The 27,586-nt window shown below is 38.1% G+C and overlaps 1 protein-coding gene across 1 annotated transcript in view; it reads left to right on the top strand.

Moving 5' to 3' along the window:
- LOC145993737 (WD repeat-containing protein 18-like) overlaps positions 1 to 27,586 on the top strand; it is a 47,745-nt gene that overhangs the window by 5,804 nt on the left and 14,355 nt on the right. The window contains exons 2-4 of the mRNA XM_083129485.1: positions 11,085 to 11,271; positions 20,216 to 20,515; positions 24,177 to 24,807. Coding sequence (XP_082985611.1) covers positions 11,123 to 11,271; positions 20,216 to 20,515; positions 24,177 to 24,807 — 1,080 coding nt within the window. The 5' untranslated portion in view covers positions 11,085 to 11,122. The remainder of the gene's footprint in view (positions 1 to 11,084; positions 11,272 to 20,215; positions 20,516 to 24,176; positions 24,808 to 27,586) is intronic.

Raw genomic sequence — 27,586 nt, 5'->3', positions numbered from 1 at the left:
AATATAATTTTAATTGCACACATACTCCTCACACTAACATAAACATTTATCATAAGTGCAAGAACAATTACTTTGGGGCTCCAGGACTGGGCCATTCTTTGTGAGTGTCCCTTCATCAATTTCATCATATGATCACTCATCCTCATAGCCAAAAGTTGCAGTAAAATAAACCAAATCAATCAGTTGCTTTGTTTTAGATTTTTATTGTTTTTTTAACCACACACCTTTTACCAATCCTATATCCTGTACCTATGAAGAGGTCGACGTGGTTATGATTTATACATAACCTAAACGTGAGCAGCCTGAGGAAGGGGGCAGTTGCGTCCCGAAACGTCGCAGGAGTTACCTATATGCAGTTGCTTTGTGGCAGAAAACCTTGATAGTTTGAATATTCTGGTTGTATATTGCATGGGGCATAACTGTATTGGTCACTTTATCCTGCTGGTTTGTGCTGAATTACATGGATGTTCTTCCAGAAAAGCTCTGGTGCGCTAGAAGGGAATAATTCATATCATGCAGAGCCCGTTGTCCTTATCAACAGGATGCAGCAAGCTCTGAAAGGGTGGTTTTTAAGAACAAAAAGATGAAAAGTACAAGCAAAATGCATGCAAGAACACTAAACAAACAAGAATTCCTTGTAGTAGAATATTACTTTGACGTAACCAATACATAAACCTTTGGTGATGCAGTTAGGTGGTGTATATCTTGTGATTTTTACTCACTGCTTTTCTCTTGACTTCAATTATTTTACTAGTTATTGCTCTGATGTGTATTTTGTTTGTATTGTCTAACTTTGTTTCCCAAGCACAAAAATTACTTTTGTCTCTGGTTTTGAAAATTGTCTGAAGAAGAACATGTGTGATCGGATATATAACGGATAAAAAGTAATTTTTGTGCATCCAGAACTGTACACTGAAAACTCTGCTTATAATGAACCTCTTTGGTTTCAGATAATTTATTCACTGTTTCTGAAGATCACCAAAACCAAAATATCTGTCCTTATCCTGAATGTCACCATTAATGTTTGCCTTATCCAAAGAAAACACTTGGTACTTTGACATCTTAATGTTCACTGTTCAAATTTTTTTAAACTTAATTGAGCCGCAGGCTCTCTTATCTGAAAAATTCATTTTATCATCACCGAGAATCGCAACCCTACCTCCTCACCAATGTTTCCACCTTCCCTCCATTTTGTTTTAAGGCTACCAAAACACAAAAGGGCAGGAACCCATTTCTCCATGTCTTTAAGTTAATACATTATGTTTTGAAGTACTGTACTGAATTACGATAAAATGTGTGCTCCTATTCACAAAGTGGCACATTTTGAGGTTGGACAGTTGAAGTTGGTACCACTTTTTATCTGAACAGGAGTATACATTTAATTTTTTAGGCTCACTAAAGCTATTGAACTAACAGGAAACACAGCTTTTTACAGTACAAAAGTGAAGCCATTGTTTTGCTTAGTTGCAAATTTTACTATTGTGGCAAACACATGTTTACAACTGATTATTTATTTTTTTAAAAAATTAGGTTATTATAAAACATGACAGGAATACCGGACAGTTGAACCTCAGTTGTCAGGGTGGCTAATCACCGGGAATTATGCGTGAATTTTTCTCCGTAGACGTGAAAAATTGCAATTTTATTAATCCAAATCTCATTGAATTCATACATATTTATTAATTCCCTGAGGCAAGTTTTTCAGTTTAGCTCTTATTTTTGTATAGGAAGAAAAAGAGAAGAAAGCTCCCTTGAAAATAAAACTGATTTCTCTCCATCCGTTTGCTTTGTTAGTGTACTTTGCAAAACAATCTATCTGATAGACGGTAGATCATTACAAGATATCTTGAAGTGAATTAGAATTTTTGGGTAAATTAGAATTTCACTGACCCTTTATATTGTTAATAGATTTGTGTGTGTATGCGTGTGGGTGGCGAGAAGCGGCAATAATTAAGGCTGAAATAGAGAAAGCATCTACTTGTACCCTTGAATTTTTGGAAAGTTTGCCTTGAAAACTGGGATTTATACCTTAATTTTATCAAGGTCCTAGAGTGGCCACCGTGGTTATGCATGTTTCAGAAACAATTTGATAATTAGAGGAAATGTTACAGCAAGCTCTGTTAGAGTTGCGAAAGCAATGTGTACGGCAGAAATATCTAAAGTACTTCCTTTGTATGCAATGCTTTTTTTTTCTTATTACTGAAAATATTTTCACTGATTGAATAACTGGGAAAGGAAAGGAGGATTGATGTTTAACATATAGTTGCAAGGATATTGAAAGTGATAAATATACATTTTCTAAAAATTATAAAATAGCTAGATTAATATGAACCACTCAGCTTGTAGTTATGGTTTAACATGAAAGTTAAAAAGAAAAGCAAATTTTAAACATAGCAATAGAAAAAGAAATAATTTCCATATGAAGCAGTCACATTATGAAATTTTGCACACAAATAGTCAATTGATGTCTGCAAAAAAAATTAAAAGGGGTGTTTTTAGAGATTTTCATTTTTTTAAATTACAAAATTCAAATACCTGCATTTCAAATTAAATCTCATTAAAAACAAGAGAAGAACACCAATTAGAGTTCTCTAGGTCAAATAGTTCTTGAACTACAGGCTGTTTAAAGATTTTAAAATGTCAAATTTTGGGATTATTGCTTTTTAGAAAGTGAATAACTCAAAAATTAAGAGCCCAAAAAATCTGAATCCTAAAAGTTCAAAAATATATTTTTATTGGCTGATTTGACATGGAATGACCCATGTCGTATTGTGAACATGAATGAAGCCAACTCTCGTGTTCTAGAGATGAAAGTGTTGTTATGCAAAATCAGGGGGTCAGGGCTGGAATAGTCATTATTTTATGTATGTTAATCAAAATACTGAACTACTCATTGCTATCGTAAACTGAACCATCTGATATGATGAATAAAGTGAATAAACAAAGGGAAGAAAAACCTATTGTCAAGGTGGATTGATTTAAATAAATAATTTATAGAATAATGTCCATAAGGATTTTGTAGATATTAGAATCACTTTTGTTGAAAGTATAAGGTATGGCCAAATGAAAAGGAGACCTTTGCTGTAGGGGCGTTGTATCTAATCGAAGAAGGTAAATATGTTTGCCGATAGATGGAACAGTGCTTGTCCCAGGTTGCAGGTTGCAGACATTTGATTTTGAAGTCTTAATAAGTGCTGTACTTATATGGGAAATCATCTTGCCAGCCTTTGGCGTAAATTTTTAGGTCTCTATTATGCATTGGACACAACCAAGGTTCCAGAAACAAGTGATAGAACGGGAGGAGAAATTTCCAGTGAGGCAGACACATTTGATGTCGCATTTAAAATGTATTGACTTTTTTTTTTTTTTTTTTTTTTTCATGCATAAGGGGTGCACCAGACTTGCGCTGTCCGACAGATGTCCAACACCATAGTACAGCATTGTGTGGACATTCTGAAGGAACATTGAAATGAATGAGGGCTTTTATCCAACCTGAATTTTTTGTCGTATGCTGTGGAACGACATGTGATCCGCCGAATATTTAGGCTCCATTGATGCATGTAATTTTTGTCAGATAAATCTGACTAATGAAAGATTCTTTCGGGCTATTGACCACGATGAGTTGTGGAAAAGATTCCAAGCCTTCGAAAGCTTGGAATATTTTCCACAACTCACCTGATCGATAGCCTGAGAGAATCATTTCATCAATCGTCGCCAGGAAATCTTCAAGACTAACTTAAATCTGACTAATGTCGAATTGTGACAAAATGTCTCACTATGGCATAAAAATGCATGCATGGCACTCTTATACATCCAATTTTTTGTCTGATGTAGTACAACATTTCGAGGAACAAACTTTCAGGCTCTCAATTCTAAAACATATCATTTTCATCAGTAATCAATGTTTCTCTGCCAGCTCTACTGAATTTTCACTTTTTGTCTACTGTTATTGAATTTAACAGTCTGAAGCTTGATCCGAGGATGGTCCAGAATGCACATTTTATTGTCTTAATTACAGTGACCTATAACTTACTTTTCTATATATTCACCACCGTTCTTCAGGTATTTCTTGTAGTGTGGCACTAAATTTTGTTGCCCATGCCATGTGTCTGCTTCCAAAAAGCTGAACAGTCTGTACAGCAGCGTTACTGTCAAAACATATGTCCTGCGAGAAACTGCTTCAGCTGAAGAAAGAGAAGAAAGTAGTAGCATGTGAGGTCGGGGCTCCCACTTAAAGTGATGCAAAGAGCCCACTTGCAGTCAGGTGTGTGGGGTCGTGCATGATGGGTCTGCCTTCCATGAATTGTCTGACCATACCGTCAGTTATAGTATCCAGTCCTTACACCTCTCACAAGTTCCTCTTTCTATCTGTATGTGCACATTGTGCTCCAACCACTAGCGCAGTGATCCAACGCTATCGGAACTTACTTTCTGGACGTGCCTCGTATATAAACTTTAAACTTACGGACGCTGTTATTAATAGCATGTTCCTATCTTATCCTGTCTGATTAGCAAAATCAGATACCTGTGCACTGCAGTAGATTCCCCTACTATAATACACACTATGTATGCTTGCGTTAAGTTTTTAATATTGTGTGTATACACACACACACACACACTCACACACACACTCTCTCTCTCTCACACACACTCTCACACTCTCTCTCTCTCTCTCACACTCTCTCTCTCTCTCTCTCTCTCTCTCTCTCTCTCTCTCTCTCTCTCTCTCTCTCTCTCTCTCTCACTCACTCACTCTGCAATATAGATAACAGTGTGTTGTCAGTTTCACGGTACTTGGATATACTGTGAATGTTTGTAAGGTAGTATGCCACTGTGTTTTGTACAATTCCATTGTTTCACTTTCGGAACATTTAGTCCCAAGGAGTGGGTTTTGGATGTGAAGTGGATGCCATGTTCACATCAAACAAGCTGCGAATTCATCATACCAATATCTCAATCATGTGTGTATGGATTAGGTTGTTTGCTTTATATAGAAATGAGATGTAGGATACAAGTGTTAATGCTTCAAAAATAAGTTTGGAGTCATGGTTTTTGCAAGTGGCAGGCGAAATATCAACATTTAATAATGAGAAAGGCTTAGAAGAATGAGACATTACAAAATTTCTTGATTAAAAACAACTAATTCTGTAATTTCATTTAGTCATAACTTTAAAAATAATCAAATATATATTATTTAAGCCTGCGTGGAAATGAGAAAAGCCATGTAAAAGTCCCTCCCTAGCTTGTGAATTGTAATAATTTTTCAAATTCACAATTTTTCAGAACGAATATGAGTCCTAGAGATATTTAGTCAATTTCTTGGAAGCTAATATGGATACAGCTTTCAGGTATGGACTGTATTAAGTAAGAGTTTCTTTTGCATGTACAAGTACGTGGATTTAGTTCAAAATTGTCAGGGAAAAAATGCAAAATTTGTCCTGGAAAAGTCGGGGAATTTCATTTCTGCTTGTCTGTAGCCACCCTGTCTAAGAAAGGAAAATAAAGGAAACAAATTATATGTACTGATGGGATGAAGCTCATATGACAGGAGATGTAAACACACTTACGTTTCTCTCGATTTAAAATTCAATAATTTTTTATAGGCGCACATAGCAAACATTTTGGGTAGAAAAATATACAAAGTACTAATAGTGTAATTATCTTTAATCTGTAAATAAACATGGCAGCTCATATTTTTCAAACCATCATTAAAAAATTGCCCAAAATCCAGCTACAAAGACTATAAAAATATTTGAGTTAATATTTTAAGTTACAATTGCACAATACATCCAGAATTTTTATTTTCCCTGGAAGAAAAGTAACTGAAATTATGTATTATAGTTTCATTAACGCACTCAGCAAATATTTCAATGGTAGGTTCATATATACAGTGTCAGAAACACAAAAATGTATATTTATCATACATTAATGTTGTATTTGCTTTAATCAAACTGTTCAAATATTTTACAGGGCTGTTTACTAGGAAAAACTTTCATAAAAAACATCTATACGTATTGTGATTTTTATCCACCCTGTCAATGGTAATCAGGGTTCGATACCCTTTGGAGACATGTAGCACAGTGCAAATTTAACTTGTAAGTCAAGTTCCGATTAGTCTTATTATGAAGTGGACTTAAATCGGACTTGAAGGAATATTCTCAAGCCCGTTAAACAAGGACAGTAAATTTGAGTCTTCAAAAATATTAGGCATAATGATATGTCCAAAAATCTGCCAGCTGGGAGGGACCATGCCTGTTTATACTATCACCTTTTAATCAAGGGATTCAGTTCCCAGTAGAGTTGCATTGTACAGTGCTAAAGAGAGCTCTTTTAAACTGTCAGTCCAGTACACATTAGCCTATGCGAGTGCAAAGTGGACTACTTTATCACTGACGCTAGAGGATGATGTGTACAATACCTAAGGAAAAATAACAAAAATTTGCAACAATGTATGCCATACACCTTGAATTCCAGTTTCAGTACTGATGTACGAACAACGAAGTTGGTAATAAGGTATGTTTTATACAGCGTATATTGATACACTTGTAGGTTTAATTGTATTTTCTGCAAATATGCTGTATAAACAAACAAACTGCCAGAGTACTAAGTGAAGTAGGTGAGTGTACATGCTGAGAATGTTGCACTACAATCTTCAGATCCCTGTACACCAGGCCTGGGTAACTGCTTTTAATTGTCAAAGAATGCTCTTCTGTGCACACCTGCAACTTAGAGTGAGAAAGATTACTGTAATGTTGTGAGAGGTATGGAGAGGAGGGAGCACCATTGCCAGACTTACAGAAGAAATTCACAGAACATGCTATGAAGTTACACGCATCTTACTCGGTCTCTGGCAATAACGTCAAAGCAATATCCTCTCGCAAAGACCTGGGGATTGTTTTCGACCAAAAGCTCACATTTGGGAAACATATTGTTGGCACCAGAAAAAAGGTTAAATCTCCACCCTCGCCTTATACTTCAAAACCCAGATATCCAACACATCATTGCATTACACACAAAATTATACTCGGGCACCAGTAATGCACACACACAGTGGCAACACTGTGAGGCAGTAAGTATTGAGGTGCAAAGCACAGTGTGCTGGCCAGGCTACACAATAGCATACAAGTTGCCCAAGGTTGCTTTACGCTAACTTTACTGTAATTCAATAGGTGTGCATAGCTCACTTATTATGAGAAATAGTCTAAGTTACACTTACGTTGTTAAGCTGACCAATCTAAGTGAAACTTGCAGTTATCTTACTTATTTTCCTTGGCGATGTCAGAAAGAAACCAGCACAACATAATCTGCTGTGTAGTTTATTTGTTTTCTGATCATTATGAAGGATTTATAGGTACTAAAGACTTATTAAAAAAACACAAAAAGAAAGTTCCAAAATGACCAGTGAACATGAACTTACTGATTTTCTTGGTTGCACAGTTATTGACTTGAGCCAACCTCCATGGAAGAATGGTTAGTACATCATGCAATGATTCCAGAGGCCTGGGTTCGAATCCCAGCCTGCGCATGGGTGTTCTTTGTGAGTCTCCCTTCATCAATTTCATCGTATCATCACTCATCCTCATCTTTGTAATTAGCCAAAAGTAGCAGAAAAGTGAAGTGAAATATATCAAATCAATCAGTCAACTTATTTACTTGAATTTTTAAAATTCTATTGCATTTTTCGTATTTCTACTTTGCTTCTGTTACTTTTGTCTAATCATGAAAATTGTGGATAGATTAAATTGAAAAACAAAAGATTACCTTACTTATACTGTGTATTGTGCAGATATCCAGAATAGTGAGAATGAGCAAAATTGCATTTTTAAGGCAAGATTATGCAAAAATGAGTGTGCTATAAAAAAGGCTCAATACAATATGAACATAATGAATTAAAACTTATTTTATTACTACAAGGGCATAATTCATAACCCCACTGATCATTCTTGACATGCAAGAACATGCTCTCTCCTGTCTTAATGTTATTTTAAGTGTTCGTTAATTCTTATGGAAAGTGCCGATTTGACTTCCCGCAGACAATCTTTTAGGGAGATTTCAGACCGGAGTGACAAGCGACATGCCACACATGTTGCTTGGGAATGAGCCAACATCAACGTTTCACAGCGTAGTGGCATGGCAGGAAGCACAAGCCTGTATCCGATTGGTGAAATCCTGAAGCAACCCATGTTGCTTCAGTGTGAAATCTTCCTGCTGTTTATTTCCCATGTTAGGAGATCATGTTTTAGGAAATGTTTGTAGCTTTTTGAGAAGAGCGCGTCTCTTGCACTGTCTGTGAGAATGTTTAGTGTATTCTCACCTTTTCAATCTGGTGTTCTTCTTGTGCTAATCACTTTACAACCTTGCACTTTTAACATTTCTCAAGGGGCTCTTTACGCCCCTTTTTTAAACTTCAAGGTGAGGGTTTTAGATAAGGGGATTCAAAATAATCTCACGACAGTTATTTTTAGTGTTTTTTATTTTATTTTATCTGCCACGTTTCGTTCTGGTTTCCCAGAACTTTTTCAAGCTACACTAAGATATACATACAATAACACAACATCGCATGGCTAGTCACTCTACACTTCTAAGGAATGAATAACTGTGTCCTTATTTCCTCCTAGGTAAATTGGTTGTAAACTGTTATTGTATGTAGATCTTAGTGTAGCTTGAAAGAGGTCTGGGAAACCAGAATGATACGTCGCAGATAAAATAAAATAAAAAACCACTGTCAGAGTTTATTTTGCATCTACAAAAAGTGGTTATGCGAACCTTTAAGAAGAACGTAGATAAGGGGATTTTTCCTCGTGTACTTTGAAGGTTGCAAAATGGCCATATGTGCCGATGCACCCAAAATATTTAACTCCTTCATTCCAGTATGTGTTCCAAGAGGATATTTGAGTGATTAGTATGAAAAATGAAAATACGTACAGTATGTTTTCAAAAGTCCTGCAGGATTCTAAAAACCTATAACTTTAAAGTAATAGGTTTATTACAACAATATATTGCTCTTTTATGCAGATGAAATTTAAAATTTTGTTCTGCCCCCACTGCTAAATGACGATGCAGGAAATAGCTCAGTCCGTGTTATGGCTTACTGAGTTAAAAATCTTGTGTTTTGGTATGGAAAGATTCCAAACAACGTTTGGAAATACACCTTCAGCGGAGACAAGTATCTGTAGATAGTACAAAATGTTTAAGCTGCAGGAAGTGTAGCAGATTAGCAACATAGTGGGAGGTCAAGAACGAGTGATGATGTGGTGGATGCAGTGCAGGAGAACTTGCAACAAGAGTCCAATGAAATATCTTACGAAGATCCTTGGAACTGGGAGTGGACTGCATTACACAGTATCTTATGCAAGAAAGTGGAAGCCTAGGCCCTACAAGTTGAGATTTGTGCATGATCTGATAGAAGAGGACTGGGACATGGGGAAGGAATTTTGTGAATGCTCTTTTCTCTGATGAAGCCACGTTCAATGTTTCAGAAAAACTGAATGGACACAATTGCTGAATTTGGAGGGTTGAGAATCCACATGAGTTCGAGACACACAAGTGGGATATGCTCAAGGACAATGTCTGGTGCGCAGTTTGCGTGGACCACCTCATTGGTCCATTCTTTTTCGAAGAGGACATGGTGTACAGGACCAGCTAGCTACCTGAACATGTTACCGATTTGCCCCGGAACTTCCGAGGTTAGGCATCATCAATGAGGTCCATTTCCAGCAAGATGGTCCCTCCCACCCCCCCACCCACGCTTTGCCCTTGAAGTTCATGAGTTTCTTGATGGTCAATTTGGGAAGAGATGGATCGGCCGCAGAGGGCCCACACCTTGGCCTGCAAGGTCACCAGACCTTTCACCTTGCGATTACTGGCTGTGGGGCATGTCAAGATGCAGGTGTATGCACAGAAACAGACAGATCTTGACAACCTGAAGTTCAAGATATGTCATGTGATTCACAACATTCCAGACTATCACTGTCAGAATCCAATTCTCGGATTTAAACAAAGATTGCAAGTGTGTTTGGCAGGCCTGTAGCCAGGCAGGGGCCAGGGGGGCTCAGCCCCCCCCCCCCCGGAACTACCATTAGCCCCCCTTGCACTGAGGTCAGCCCCCTTGACATTAGGTAAAACTATTTTGTGCAATTTGTTTGCAGTGAAGAGTGAAAATGTAGACAGCACACAACTTCGGTGAAGGATAAATTCAGGGAGCATAAACAGTAGCTATTACATTCGTTCATCTTATTTATAAGAAGTCTCAAGTAGTGGCAAGTATTAGGAGATTCTCTTCTGTAGACTTCAGAAAGTTCCTTCACAGGGGAGCTTCTTTATCTGTACCTTTGTTGCCCCTGTTGGAACTTCCCATTTATGCAGAAATCTGTGACTTTGATGTCATTATGCAAATTCCCTCCGCATCTGCGTCAAAGGTTAACAACTCCCAAGTTTTGGGAATGAAGGGGAGTTCTATTGTTTAGACCGGGGAGTGGAATGTATGCTAGGCACTAGGATGTCCATCTTTTCTTGGGTGATATAAATATCTGTATCATCAAACGTAGTATGGAGTGTGTAGTAAGGGATGATTTCAGTAGCAGCCAATTAGCATTTCAAGTGATACTTTAAAAGATATCGAAAAATGTAGTATTTGTGTGATATTTTTAAACTTTATGTAACTTAATGAACACCCTCTCCCCACACACATAATTTACCTTAATTTAACACTGTTAAACCTTTGAAAAATGGGCTTGATTTACAAAGCCTGCCCCTCATAACTTGTGAGCCCCCTGGAGGTCAATTCTGGCTACGGCCCTGGTGTTTGGATGTGAATGGTGCCCATCTGGAGTTCTGGCGATGAAAAACAAACAATGTTTTGTTGTAATAAACCTATTACTTTAAAAGATATGGGTTTTTAGAATCTTGCAGGACTTTTAAAACACACTGTACACAGTACACATATTTGGTGCATCCAGATGAACTAACAAATAAACTATAAACAACCATTATTTTGAGCAGTTATTTCATTGCATTTGTTTTATCCTTTCTTTCTCCTCTGTCAAAATGTCAGCAGTTTTGTAACAAATTTGTTTTTCTTTCAGTGTAGTGTAAATACATAAAACACCACCGTGGAGTTGCAATGGCATCAGTACACAATACACGTTCAAAGGTATATGCATCATTCTCTGGCTATGAGGATGAGGCTCCTGATCATGTGGAATCTGAAGGTGAACGTCTCATCAAGCAAATGGTGCAGAAGCAGATGGAGACAAAAACCTCCTTAGATGAGTAAGTTGATTTTCTTTGTTCAATAATTAGGGGTGCCAGAAAATTCTATGAAGGTGGGTAGGTAGTATGTATTGTAAAGATATATGGTGTGCAGTTTAAATAACATGGAATGCTAATATGAGGTACTAATTTGTAACTAAAACTTTAAAATATATTTTAAACTTGCAATGCAGCTACAGCATGTGCCTTCATAATCACTTCATCAAAATACCAAAGACTTATTTCTCGACTGACCAGTCTGATTACCAAAATGTCCTTGGACATCAATTAGTCAATATTTGGAACTTTGCAACAGCCTGAAGAAATCATATACCAGAACTGTTTTTAAGGGTAGAGTGACAGTTTCGCACCAGTTGTGCATTTATTTCAATATCGTCTGAATGAGAAAGAAAAAATGCATAGGGGAGAGGATGAATTTCTTCTCGTGTTGCAAGTGGAAGCATTTTTTTTATGTTGATTATTAAGCTACACACAATAGTTAAAAAAAAAATATGATGAATAAGAATATTCAGAATCCCATGTATTCCTTATGGGGAATCAACTTCAAGTTATGGCTAATCAAATGGAAGTTTCTACTTTCTGTCGGTCAATTTAATCTTCAGTTGGTACTCTTATCGTTGATATATTTTTCTATGCCATCGGAAGTTTGATATTCCAAAGAGAACAAATAAAATAATACTCCCATAAGCATAAAAGATTTCTCCTTGCATCCTACAGCCATCCCGGCAGTGTTACCAAACCTGATGTGCATAAAAGAGCTAATTTCACCTTAAATGGAGTTAAAATTGACTTTCAAGGAGCTAGATTTACGATTGCTGGATAAAGTTACTCCTAGTGTAATTTTAGGTGTCAAAGAGGTGGGGGCGCTGCTATTACCATTAACTTTAAAGTGATCACAATTTATTATTAGTTTTCACCATCTAGATTTGGCAGAATCACCCATCTCAATAATCCACCGATGGTTATATGAAATCGAAAATATAGGATTCCCGGATAACAGTGTTATGTCATCTTGATATCAGCCACGTCACTATAAAAAAAAAGTAGCTGGGGAGGTATGAGGGGGTGGGGCGACGCAGCCAATATAAATATCACTTCACGTGCAAAATATATACTCGCGGCAAAATTTGGTCTATGTGGCCCGGAACCAGTGATGGCACCATAGTGGAGCATGAGGGCGGACATCCCAGTTCACAGCCAAACGAGTGCACGAAGGAGCCAAATCTGGCTCTAAGGGAGCTAAGTTGGCAACATTGTTATGGAGGGAAGAGCCTCGCGGAAACTCTTCCTCATGCTATCGAGTAATAAATATAAACTTCATGTACTATTATATAAATAATACAATTTTTAGATCTGTTTCTTTGCAAATTGACAATTTAGTTAAAGTTTAATTGGCTTCAATACTTTCAAGAACATTTACTACTTTACAAATTTTTCGTTCACGAACTCTCGTACCCACTCTGGGATTGAACATGGGAATTTTGATGGTGAATATGAAACTTTACCACCAAATGTATGTGTACACACAAATATCTTCTTTCACTCTGAGGTTTCTCTGTTTAATTTACATCTTTCTCATCTCGCCTGCTCTTCCTCTTGCTCGTTTGGTGGTCAAGTTTCATATTCACCACCAAAGATCCCCGGTTCGATCCCAGACTGGGCATGGGAGTTTGCCGAACATGAAAAAATTTGTAAAGGAGTAAATATTTTTGAAAGTATTGAAGCCTATCTACAGACCCATATTTCCAGCATAGTTGGCAAATATAATATCTCAACAAGGATATTGAAAAAAAATGTTACATTTCTGTCGCTAACCACAACAACCAATCTTAAGCAGTCAAAAAATAAGTTAAACTACACTGCACAGGGTTTACAAAACTGAAAAGACCAATTTCCTACTGTAATAATATTATTTATTCAGAATGCATGGACAAAAGTAGTGATAATCAAATGATTCACAACATTCCTGTGACAAAAAAGTATTCCAAACTTTGAAAATGCTGGTTCTTATAGCATGGACAGAGGGTGCCACAGATATCTGAAAGAGGTTTTATGTTTTAATTACGAGCCTCCTTGATGGCGCAGTGGTTGCGTTGTTGCCTTGTAATCAAGGGGTCCCGGGTTTGATACCTGGTGGAGGCACATAGTGGTTTGGATCCCACTTTAAACAGCAGGTCCAGTCCTGATTTGCCTTACTGAACATAAAGTAAACCTAAAATGCCAACTCAATCAGTCAATCAATGTTTTAATTTCCTATGAAGATAATGGTGTATGTAAATTTCCAAATTAAACACTAGTCTAGATACTTAAGATATTAAACTCAACACTTATATGCTGAGTAGATTTGGCATTTGAAGTCTTACAGTCCAAGCTGACAATTACCTGGAAAGGTTATTTTTCATTCAGGTAAGAGGAAATCCTTTCTCACCAATGCTGGTGTGCAACCAAAGCCATTGAGAGGGAACTGTCATCCGTGCAGCCTCCAAATTTGGCATCAGAGGTAACCACTTTAGCACCTATTCATTCTTGAAGCAATTATTTCTTTGCTCCTTCTGTATTACAAATTTCTAACTACCAGGTATCCAAAAAAGTTCATGCCATATTTTGCAGTGAGAAATAAAGACTGTAATTTCTGGCAAATGTATTTTATTCAGAAAAATAAGCTCCTTCAGCTTCAATTACATTATCCCAATGAGATACAAGCTTATAAATCCTGCATTTGTAAAAGTTCCGGTCCCTAGGAGCAAAACAATTGTCCTATGACCTGCGTGACATCATCTCGGTTTAGGAACTGTTGCTCACACAAATGGTTATCCATGGCCAAAAACAAGTGAAAGTCGGATGGGGCAATGTCCGGGGAGTAAGGTGGAAGAGGTAAAATTTCCCAACCAAGTGTGTTGATTACCTCCTTGGTCGCTTTCGCCGTATGAGGTCTAGCGTTGTCTTGAAGAAGGATTACTCCTTTCCTGTTGACTAGTGCTGGCTGCTTCGGACGCAGTGCAGCTGCAACCCTTTACAACTGGGACGAGTACACCTCGTATGTGATGGTTTTGCCATGCTCTAGCAATTCAAAGTGCACAACACCAGCGCTGATCCACCAAACACAGAGCACTACCTTCTGTTGATGAATGTTTTCTTTGGGGGTCAATGCAACACAACCAGGGGACGCCCAATGATGTTTTCTTTAGCGGTTACTGTATAACACCCATTTCTCGTCACATGTCAATATCTGGTCCAGGAATTGGGCTTTCTTGTGGTGTGACAGCAATGATGCGCAAATGGTGAGCCGATGGCGTTTGTTTTCCTCGGACAAAACGTGAGGAACCCACTTACTGAGCTTCCAAGACTTCCCAAGGTTGTGTAGATGAAATCGAATGGTTTCCTCCGACACTCCAAACCCTCGTGCAAGTTCTTTGCACATTTGCTGTGGATCACGCTCGATGGTCTCCTTCAGCAGTTCTTCGTCGATAGTGGCGGGGCGTCCAGCTCGAGGCTTGTCCTGGAGGCTCTCATCGCCCGATGCAAATCGACTGAACCACTTTCGTGCTGTGCGCTCACTCACTGATGCCTCTCCAAACGCGGAGGATATCTTTCGAGCAGCGGCTGCAGCATTGCTGCCAAATTTAAACTCATACAGTATACACGGCCGTAAAACATCCTTTGACACTGACATGTTCCCTTCAGGATTGTAGTTTCTACAGACCTGCTGTCTATGCGACCGACACGTCTCCCAACTCTGCACTGACTGACGGTTGCCGGGAATGTAAACTTCTGATGTCATCCAGACAGGATTGCCAGCACATGCCGTTTGACTTTCACTTTTCGTTCCAGCGGCACGAACTTTTTTGGATACCTGGTATTGTCCATCCCCAACAAGAATAGAGGGTGTAAACAAATGTGTTTGACCTGAGAGATGTTATTTTGGCTAATTCCGATGATAGCTGTTTCAAATCACAAGGATATAGTGTGCCTGACAAAGGAACATAGGCATGCGCAGATCCTTTGATTGGGGGGGGGGGGCAAAAGCCTCGATAAAAGTTCAGTTGGGAAAGAAAAACCTCATTTAATCTCACTGTTTGTTTCATTGCATTGATGAAATGTGCCGAGCTTCTTTTCCTCCAAACAATTGTGATCATGCATTTAAGACAAAACTGTTGAGCAGCAAGAGTCTGAAGTACTTAGTATATTAGTTACAACTTCTCTCTTTGACAATTTACAATGCATTAGAGAAAACAAGAAAATTGTGAGCGAAGAGAGCAAGAAAATCTTTAGATCCAAATTTTTGGAAACTGAAGACAATATTGATTTTAATATTGCACAAAAAATTTCATGGTGCACCATGGCATTCTCTTTTACATTTTTCTTCATTTTGAAGCGAGCAAGAAAATTTTATGAAATATATTATTTTATTTGTTTAAAATTTGATATCGAGGGGGCAGTTTCCCTTTGTTCCACCCTGCAGGTGCACTTGGCCGTGTGGAAGAAATAATGCAAGAAAGACGTGAAAACTAATTTCATCTTGGGTATCCTTTTGTCCTGCTACTCTTAGATTCTACTAGTCTTCCTTAATTTTTGCCCCCCCCCCCCCTAGAATTGATTTCCGTCCAAAGTTGGGCAGGGGCAATGGCCATTGCCCGCCTGTGGTTGCACCACTGCACCCTCTTCCCCCATAGTTGCTAGGAACTTTAATCGGCTTGAAATACTTTATTTTCTTTAAGAGTGTAATATCGTTTAATAACAGCGATAAGATTCCTCTACACTAAATTTCTAGGTGAAAGTACGAGTATAATACTGTAGGGACATGAACATCTGGAAGGGGGAGCAAAGATGGCCGCACCTCCCTCTTAGAAATTGAATGTCAACCTAAAAGTATATATTTCACACGTATAATTTGATTTCAGACATAGTAATTTACATTAATGCGATAATTTCAAATTCAAGTGTTGTTTTCTGAGGGGGCAACACTATTATCCGGGTAATATACCCCATGGAAAAGTACGTTGCTTGTTCCTCCGTTCAAAAAAAATATGCGGACGTCCATGATTAGGGGGCAACTGTTCCCCTTGCCCCCCCTTATGCACACGCCTATGCAAAGGAATACTACTTACACTTACCTAAGCATGTATACAGAAGCAAAATGAGACTCAAGGGGGGGGGGGGCTTATTTTACGTGCCCTATCTACAAACAAGCGAACATCAGAATTAGCAAATCAAGCCAGAACTTCACAAATCAAGTGCTTTTTGCCTACATTTACTTCATTCTTACAGTGTAAGTGTAGTATTTTGAATATTTACAGGTTTTTGGTGGGGTGGGTCCATTAAATTCTTTACATCATCCACCAAGCAATGAACATTTGCAACCAGAAGGAGCGGAAATGCCCCTTTTATCCCTCCCAGCAAGTACCACTCAGACATAGGCAAACACACAGATGTATGAAGATAACGTATCAATATCTAAACAACAAATAATGCCACCCTGCTTCTGTCACTAGCACCTAGAACTTTGGCTCATTTCTTTTAGATGTCACTGTAAAGTTGATTGACAACAGTATTCAGTAGTGTATCCTGAAAATCTGACCAAGTTTACCTCAACAATTCTCAGTTATTGTACATATTTATTATATACCCCCATCTAGATTAATTAGACATAATATAAATAAAAGAAGAGAGAAGTGCCAAGGGATGAATAGTTCCCAAATTCAAGAAGCGGGACTGAAAGGAATGTAAAAACTACAGAGGAATAACACTAATGTGCCACTCAGCAAGAGCGTATGAGAAAATTTAGAGAAAATAATAAGGGAAGTAACAGAGCTGAACATGAGAGAGGAACAGTGTGGATTTAGAAGAGGCAGATCAACAGTAGATCTGATATTCACCATAAGGCAGTTACAGGAAAGGCACTATGAGTATGGAAATGATTTAATTATGGAATTCCTAGATATAGAAAAGACATATGGCAGAACAAAGATTTGGAAGGCTCTAAGAGAGAAAGGAGTCGAGGAAGAGGTAGTGTGTAGAGTGCAGAGCACATACAAGGCCAACCAGAGCTGTGTGAAGACACTAGTGGCAAGAACAGAGTGGTTCAGTATAAGTAATGAACTAAAACAGGGAAGTGCTCTTTCCCCACTGCTCTTCATAAGTACAATGAATGCAATAAACGAAGAGGTGGGGAACAAGATAGGAGATGAAGACTATGTTGTTTGCTGATGATTTAGTAATATGGGGAAACAGGGAAGAAGTAGTACAGATACAGCTTGATAGTTGGAATGAGAAAATCAGAAGAGCAGGAATGAAATTCAGAGCAGAAAAGAGTGAGGTGCTAATAACAACAAGAAACAGAGCCAGAAATGTACCAAGAATAAAGATTGACATGGAAGAGTTGAGGCTAGTGGAGAGTTTCAAATATCTAGGAAGCATAATTGAGAGAAGTGGAAGAATAGATGAGGAGGTAAACAGCAGAGGACAAATGGCTGGTGTACTATATCAAAGCATTCGAAGATTAATGTGGAACAGATATGTACCTATGAAATGCAAGAAGGTAATATACAACACATACTATGTGCCAATAATTATGTATGGAGCAGAGACTTGGACAATGTGAGAGAGAGAGAGAAATGAAAGATGCAGGCAGTGGAGATGAAATTTTTAAGGAGTATTTTGGGGAAGACTAGAAGGGATAGAATAAGGAATGAGGAGATCCGACAGACAGTGGGTGTGGTGAAGCTTCAGGACAGGATAGATCAGGCACAGATGAGATTGTTCGGACACATGAAGAGGATGGATGCAGAAAGACTACCAGTAAGAGCTTACCATGAACAAGGATTGGGAATAAGGCCAAGGGGGAGACCAAGATGCCAGGGAGAGTGTTAGGAGAAGAGGACAAGATTGGAACACCGTGGAAAGAGAGGAGTGGTGGAAGACCAGAAGAAAATAGAAAATGAAGAGGCTTGACTTTTATGCCAACCCAGCAAGAGGTTGGAAATGGCGAGGGATGATGATGATAAATAAAACCAACCAGGCATGCAAGTAGAACAAAAACAGCAATGTGACAATCAAATCTCCAGTAATTTCAATGTTTTTCATAGAATTTTTCCCTTTTTACCTAAAATTGAACCTGGATTTCTGTGCAGCAAGGAAAATTGCCCTTCATGTAGCAACACTGCCTCTGCCAAATGCAGCACAGAGCAAGCTGTTTCCTTCGCCAACACTGTTTCCTGCAGAGAGAAGAGACCACGCTTTGCCATGTGTTCTTAAATATTCACTCTTCTACTTTTTCTTCAGCTCCATCACCCTCCTCATGTATAACTGGGAGAAAACCAGATCATCAGAAGGATGCTTTGGACAACAATGACCAACATACATAAATCAGTATTTAAGTTCTTTAAATAGTATGCTTAACGTCTGGTGCAATAGCTTGTATAGGTGTTTCGAAAATAATTGAAGGGTTACAAAAATTTATTGCAAGTAAAATATTGTACTTACGTTAATGATACCAGTCCAGAACGAATGAGGAACTCTTTTTTTTTTTCCACCTGCAAATGTTCAATGTGTGCGCATCGGGTGACACGGCACACATTGACACGTTAGTCTACTTTTTGCCATCAACATTGGCCAGTTGATAGTGTTTATCGCTGCAATGATACGTTCCCTTAGGGCTGCAATATCATGCTGCATCTGTGAGACAAATACCCTGTCTTTTATGAAACTTCACAAAATAAGTTTCTTACATGCAGTGTAAGGTCCGGTGATCTTGAAGACCAAAACATTGCACAAAACACTGAGATTGATGGGGGTGATTTGAGTGTCGCATAAGGATATGAACTCTCAGCTTAACAAAACATACATGCACAAACTGTTCACATTCCTCGATTGTGCTGGACTGGTTTCATTAACGTAAGTTCAATAGTTGACTTGCAATACATTTTTGTAACCCCTCAGTTATTGCTGAAACACCCAGTATAGTAAGCAATTTTCCATATATTAAAGCTAGATGCATAAAAAATATATAAGAAAAGTTGGTTGACTGGCATGTTAACATGGCAAATATGCCAATGAGAGGATCGTAACACTGTTAAGCCTTGTTTCCATGTTAATAAAAAAATATACACTAAAAAGTAATGTTTCCACCCTCTAACAGGGTCTTCTTGAGACGAAGATTCACAGTCGGTTGTAATCACACAATTGTAATTGTAAATCTTCATCTGAAGAAGATCCTGTTAGAGGGTGGAAACATTACGTTTTTAGTGTATATTTTTTATAAAATAAATTTTGCCGTGGTCAGCATTTTAATGTTTTATCAATGAGAGGATTGTTTTCTTTATCTTTGCAACAACAGTAATTTCTAATTACTTGATGTTCTTTGTTTCCTATGGTGAGAGAGTGGTTTTACCCTGTAATAGTATCATAAATGTAGTACTTTTAATAGTTTTTCTTGTATGTACGCATTGCTTGCATTATAGAATTATTTTCTTGTAGTTTACGGTTATTACAAGCATAAGAAAACAGTTTTTCTTTGTATCATTTCAGGAGAACACACGCTCCTTTCATCAGACATTTATTTTCATTTTGACTAAAGATACAGTTATAACAATGGTTAGTTATTTTTTTTCTTATGCTTGTAATAACCGTAAACTACAAGAAAATAATAGTACTTTTAAATACGGAGAAACTAGTACTCACTTTTATCCGCGAAGCTGTTATTTTTCTTTTTTGATTAATTTCAGTGGCCACTGAGGATGGTGGCAGTGGCCACTGAAATTAATCGAAAAAGAAAAAAACAGCTTTGCAGATAAAAGTGAGTACTAGTTTCTCCATATTTATATACTACCGCGTCTCTCTCTTCCCAATTATGAAAAGTAGTACTTTTGTTAAAATTTAGAAATGTGTAATTCAAATTTCTTAAGAATGTTCCTGAAGTATGACATTTTTCTTCTCAATTTTCCAGGCAATTATTGCAGAATAAGGAGTTCCAGGCTGCATCAGAATTTGTACCATTGACATCGTACACATCTGGCAAGTTTTCGTTGGAAGACTTCAAGCAGTTGGCTGAGGAATCTGTTCACAAGGAAGAACTAAGCAACTGTGGTCTAACAGCAATGGAAATGGAGCTCATGATCGATTGGGAAAAGGGTGAAGCTGACTTTTTGGAAAAATACAAGAAAATTGAGAAATCAGTACTCCACAACTGGCTTCAAACAATTAAGGATAAGATCAGGGCCAGGAAAACAGAGTTGGAAAATGCAAGGTAAATAAATGTACTAAAAACTGTAATTGTAATTTTATAAATGTTCTCTTGTTTAACAGGATGTCTATGAGCCTTAGTTTTTGTGGAAGAGTCATGGAAATGTCAGGGAAATTTACTCTTGTTCTGAAAAAATCAATGTTTTTGAAGTAGAGGAGTAAAATATGTTTTTGAACAGAAAAATAGACAAGCAAGACATTTTTAATTTGTTTTGGTCACACTGTACTTCAGTTTCATGCACTGAGTATTGCCATATACTGCATTACTGTTACAATATAAATTGTATATTAAATGCTCCAGGAAGGGAGATCATGTTTGGAATTTCTGTTATTTAGATACGTAATACAAAAAGTGGTTATTGGTATATACTGCTTTTTAGGGTGTTTGGTAGATAGTTACTTGGATTATATGCTACTAAATTGACTATAATTATATATTATTTGCATGATATTTGTTATGAAATTTTAGAAAATAGAAATCTTTGTAATCATTAGTCGAGTATTGCACACAAATTCACCACTGATTCTTACTCCTACCCAACAGTCAATTACGATGAATTTCTTTTCACGTTATTACTTTTACATGTGAAGTTAATAGCCAACCTACATGGCAGTGTTTATCACAGTGTTCAAATCCCTGCCTGGCATGGATGATCTTTCTTTCCCCTAATCAATTTTCATATCATAACTCATCCTCATCTTTGTGATGCAAATAAAAGTAATTGAATTTAAATACACAATATTTCTTAGAAAATAATTACATTCAAAGAGTTGCCACACAGAAAGACCAAGGCATCATATTTGATGAGAAACTTTTCCAAATCTTTTGTCTCACCAAAAAATTAATACTGTTCTCCGATCTGGCATGCCCCTCAAATTCTGTTCTAAATTTCTTCCTGGCCATTGTTCGCCACCGAATTATATCCACTAAACATTTGCAAAAGCCTATCCGTCTAAAAAGGTTGAATGTCCATACTCCTCACAATAGACACGAACTTACAGACTATATATTTCTCCATAAAATAACCAATGGGAACATTAGAAGTGATCGCCTTCTCCAGGAAATTCCATTTTCAGTGCCATTCCGTACCACAAGGAGCACTCAGCTTTTCACATATCAGAAACCAAGATTATCCTTCATCCAGCTTTCTCCCTTCCAAAGACTACCCAGCCAATACAACACTTTAGCAAACCGAATAGAATTTTTTGGAATCCAGGCACGTTTTAGAAGGCTATTGTGTAACAATATGTAAATCATTTTATGAAATGCAGAGATTGATCGGGTTATATCCGACCGATACGTAAAGTGTGTTTACCCTATGAAAAGCCTTGCTACCACCACCGGTTATGTTCTATGGGACCACCAGCATTATGGACTATCGCCCAACATTGCAATTTCCAATGCAACAAACTACGTTGGAGGACATGAATGGGAATTCCATCCCATTCCTCCTTACAGGCGTTCCATAGGCCAGTGAGGGTGGGGTGGCAGTGATGTTGTAGATGTCGTTTTATCAGTCCAAATGCAGAGAAATCCATTGGACTGGCATCAGGGCTTTTGACAGGAATGTCATGAAAGGGAATAACACGGATTCCTGTTTGTAACAATATTGCCTTTTTATTCTTATGGAGTAAACTAAGGCACTGGCCAAATCATGGGCGACCACCCGGTCCACCCAAACCTACAACCTTTTGACTACCAAACCGATACACTTTTTGCTCACAAAGGACTGAGGCTATACATCCCCCATTATGTTGCATTTTCGAGCGTGTTCCCTACCCTAGTAACATGGTACTCGCAACAGAAGCACTGTGGCTTCTGAGAAGCGATACGATTGGGCCACTCGTTTGAATCCTAAGCATGCAACACCCCTTTATGTACAGTTTCTGGGGCACAAAGGTTCTCCGAAGATCCAATTTTAAATGAACATTGATTATGTTATTTTCAACCAGGTAAGGAAATACGCTAAACAAAACAGTGCAATACACAGTATATCCAATAATGTACACCCCTTTTGACACTAAACTTACAGAATTTTACGAGCAAATAAATAATATGCCAGCGGTAATTTCAAACGTCTTGATTTATTTCAACATATCTATCTCTTAACATGAATAGCACATGTAAATCGAATGCACAGTTTTATGACAGAGAATAAGGGATCAATATTAAATGCACCGTAAAACTGTTCACCTAAGCTGTCCTTTTTGTTTTCTGAGCTACAACGCTATCCTCAAGAAACAGTTAAATTGCCCGTTTATAACATCAACTATTTTTGCAATTCAGCTGGCATTCTCGATTCCAAAAAAGTAAAGGAAAATTAGTGATAACTCACAGAAGTAAATCAAGTTCGAATCCTGTATGTAAAATAAATAAATGATCCTTTCAACCTTCGAGGTGTTCACAAATCTTACAACTACATATTTAACTTACTTGGGATCGGTTTTGAAACGACGAAACTGATCCCTCTTAATAAACTATATCCATTATACTCTTGACGTATCTGGGGCAATCAAACCCACGGCTCACTGTGCCGTCTCCTGCTGCACTCTTTCTGTGCAATATCTGCTCGTATCGGAGCCTGGCTGTCTTCTGTATGAGCAGGCAGACAAAACAAGCAACTCTAGAAAAAGGCACCCTCGACCAATAGAAACGGAGTACGCAGACACGCAGAAAAAGGAAGAAGTTACTTGAAAACCACAATAGGTGGCGTAAATTAACACTGGAAAACATAGAGACCGGAGTGCAAAAGAAGGGGGAGGAGGGAGAGATTGTGGGGAATTAATAAATTTAATTCACTACATGCTCGATGTCCTGATAAAATTGCAGGGATGATCTAGTGGTGTGATGATATAGTGGTGTGGCTGGATGCTTTGTTCATGTGGATCCATACCTGGTTTTTGTTGGCTTTGTACAAACGAGGGATGTCTGTCCAATAGATTAGGGCCATAATTTATTCCTGGAAGTAGACAGCATTCACCTTTGTTTTTCTTCACCGTATGTATCTTCAACTTCCCCTCGTATCCGGCAACAATCATGATTGCCTACGGGGAAACTGCACCATGTCACGTCGGGGTGATGGATTTTCCTGCACTGCAATTTGCCGAATTCCACGAAGCACCTCAGGCAACACTTTCACTGGCAACCTCAAATGGGGACGCTTTTGTTGGCGAATGTTTCTTCTGAACACCATGTGTGTTTGTCTGGCCACGATATCTTTAGCTGTGGTCGCTCTGATGGTTAAACTATTTTCCCGACACTGTTTCACTATTCGGTTGTAAAAAAAATGTGCATGGAAAAGAGTCATGATGTACCCTTCCCAATAACTGTTAATTTTCGGCGACATTTCACTAGCATGAACACAACGCTCCGGCAACTGCAAGCTCAAAAACAACACTGGATTCAAGGCTGGTTTCAAAGATCTGGCGGAACTACACACGTGGCAGCAGCATTGCCAAATCGTTTGGATATTGCCCGATCAATCTTCTGTATATGTATTTTTGTTCAAGTTGTTATTCTATATTGTTACTTTCTGTTGTTATTTTTGCTGTTATTTTCCATTGTTTTTATATTCCAATGTATTTTAAAATGGCTAATGCAGAAATTGGAATTCTCCGGTAAATAAAAAAAAAATAATAATTGTTATTGAATCATTACATTACAGACAAAAGAAGGATGTTAGCAGACATGATCAAGATCTTGGACTCTCGGTGAAACCCGAAAGCGAACACACTAAGTTGCTGCAATTTGCTCTGTCGTGCCAACCAGAAGTTAGGGACGAAAGACCTAAGGACCATCCGATCCATCATCTGAAGGAACTTGAACAGGAGCTGTTCGGACATCTGTCAGCGTCTCCTAAGAAGAAAAGGAAGAAGAGAAAGAAGAACTTTGACAATACAACCATTCCAGTGCCAGAGAAAGCAGCAGCTTCGCTTCAAGTAGCGCATACCGTAACCAGTGAGAGACCAACATCATTGTGGGATGTAAAGAGTGAACAAATGCCACGTGTTTCTAGACCTGGAACTATGAAGGAGGTGAAAGTAGTTCAGACGTATTCATGCGCACCTCAAAGACAATATACTATTAAAGATGGAAAGATAGTACCATTGGAGGAAGCAAAGCCAGAAGTGCCAAAAGAAGAATCAAAAGTAGAAAATAGTGGAAAGGCTTTCGTTGTGGCAGGAGATAGGATGGATATTGCATCTTCAGATGATATTCAGCATAACAGACTGAGTTTAGAACAAATCAAAGAAATTCCCTGGTTTAAAGACTACAATCCTGGTGAACCTTCTAAGGTAATTTTACTTATAGTAATCAATTTGTCTTTCTCTCTCTGCATGCAATGCATCAGTTTGTCTATGAATGATTCTCTCAAAATGATCAGCTCTCTCGTTACAACAATCCAACGTATATCATCCATCTTGAAGTATAGACCCCTTTTCCAGAAACTATGATTTTTTTTTTTTAAAAAAAAAAGCCTGAAAATTTGAGGGAGCTAATCCGAAAATAACATTTTTGTTGCACTTATTTCGGTCACTGTGTTATGATTCTCATCGCAAGCACTGTACTACACATCATTGATGGTATGATATTTACGGCCGCTATATCCAACTACATGTACTTCACCACAGGCACGTAGCCAGAATTTATTTCAGGGTGGGCAGGGGTGCTCATCCCTTATCAGCAGCCACCATATGAAGGTGAATAATTGTGGAGTAAAGCTCTGAAGATAAATTTCTCAGTATGTTTCAACTTATTACACAAGAGGTGTATGCCTGCTAAGGAAGTGAAATTAATTACCTCTATACACACTTATTGTCAACGAAACATTTGTACGATTTCAGGGGCCTTAAACCCCCAGAGCCCACCCCCTGGCTATGTGCCTGCATGGCCAGTGAGGCTCTTAGTCACCAGGAAAACCATATGAGATACTGGGCAAAGTACTTGCCGTGGTACGTGTTATAGAGCGACTACAAACAAAAGAACATTCAATTAGAATCCTTCCCCTCTGTCAATTCAACTCCACCCATACAGAAGCCTGCTCTTCTCTACCCCTCTCCTACTGCGGGAGTACGATGCACAGGAGTCACGGGTCTGCGCAGGTTATTTTGCGTGTGGTTCCACTATAGGCTGGGGACCCGATGCAGGGTCTCATTTTTTGAAAATTTTGACATTAATCAGTGTTTGTACGTACACTTGTGGGGCATCATTCTAATCTGGAGGGTGTCTACTGTTAAAATAATAAAGTTTTATTTGTCATGAAAAAAGTTTCCAACATGCAGCTTTATATTAGGCTGATAGATGCACAGTTTCATGTTCCTACACTTCTTTTTTTTTCTGAATGAAATAACTAAATTTTTCAGTACATCGGCACACCTGGTCATTTTGCATCCTTCAGAATATATGTGGAAAATCCCCTTATCTAAAATCCTTATTTTAGGGTTAAAAAGGGATGTAAAGGGTCCCCTGATAATGGGTAAAAGTGCAAGGTTGGAAAGGGACCTGCAGAAGAAACACAACTTACGAGGGTCATTTGGAAAGTAACTTCCATTTAGGTATAAAAGAAACACTAGGACATTGTAACAGTTTTTATTGTATACAACTGAAAGAGACGACTCTAAGCTATTTTTCTACATAAGCACCATTTCTGTTGAGAGACTTATCATATCGATGAACAAGGTTTACAATACTCATGTCAAAAAAGAAATCTGCCGCCTGTGCAACTGTGTTTTGGGACAGAAAAGGAATACTATTGGTGGAGTTCCTGGAACGAAACCTTGAAGAAATTGCAACGAGCAATTCAAAACAGGCGACGTGGCATGTTTAGTTCTGGCATTGTTCTTGTGCATGATAACACGCCATGCATACTGGTGCTCGAACCAAGGACCTTCTCAAACATTTTCAGTGGGAATTGTTTGACCACCCTCCTTACAGCCCAGATTTGGCCCCTAGCGATTATCACCTCTTTCCACAAATGAAGAAGTGTCTAGGGGCACAGCGCTTCAACAATGACCAGGAGCTCAAGGACAGTGTTACTGCATGGCTGAATGCACAAGCGGCAGATTTCTTTGGCATGGGTATTGTAAACCTTGTTCGCCGATATAAGTGTCTCAACAGAAACGGTGCTTATGTAGAAAAATAGCTTAGAGTTGTCTCTCCCAGTTATATATAATATAAACTCTCAAAATGTCCAGGTGTTTATTTTATAACCAAACGGAAGTTACTTTCCGAATGACCCTCGTATTAAAATGTTAAGGCACTAAAGAAACTTGCTCAGATACAGTGTAAAAGGCCTGTACTTCTCAAAGAAATAAAAACCGTTGTTAAAACACGGCCACCATCTCCCAGCATAGAAGATGAACAGTTGAGAAGGTTAGAAGTTTTTCTGAGGATTATAAAATTAGCATGTTTGATAAGAATATGCTGAACACTTAAAACAGCATTACTTACCAAACAGATGGGAAGGTGGAGCACTTACATTGAAACACAGGCAATCCATCTAAATACCTTAATTCCTGTTGGTATGGCAATAATTATTGTAGCTGCAGTAAAGTATGCTCATGTATCTACGTCTATTCCTACAGTAAATATGTGATGTGTTTCATGCAATAAATCTTAGGAAACCAATTGCTATTATTGCATAAATTATTCCCAATATAACATGTAATTTTGCAACAAGAGCCTAAGTACGATTTTAAGCCAATTTTTGCATATGGGAGTTGGGGGTGGATGAAATTGTGTCCAAATTTCAGTAACGACCCCTTCAAAATAATGCTCCTTTTCCGGGTAACCATGAAAGGTCACAGAATTACAGAATTGAGAGTTCACTGAAACTACCAATTTGCACTCAAAACAAAATTAATTTATGAAGTTCAGTATCATGGTTATGTACTGAAAATGCCTATCATATACTTGTCACTTGTTCTTGTTGCATAAAAGTGTTTCTTTAAGTGCAAAATTCAACAACAACGGTATTCAGCTAAAGTCTGCTCGCACCAAAGGAAAGAGTGCTAACCATTGGCTATATGATATCTGCAGTATTCATACAAGCACTTGCTGTACCTCTATTTGGTA

The sequence above is a fragment of the Lepisma saccharinum genome, chromosome 10 (assembly GCF_977018435.1).
Source record: "Lepisma saccharinum chromosome 10, izLepSacc3.1, whole genome shotgun sequence".
Classification (NCBI taxonomy): domain Eukaryota; kingdom Metazoa; phylum Arthropoda; class Insecta; order Zygentoma; family Lepismatidae; genus Lepisma; species Lepisma saccharinum.
The sequence above is the reverse complement of the archived record's forward strand: the minus strand, read 5'-3'. Positions and strand labels throughout refer to the sequence as shown.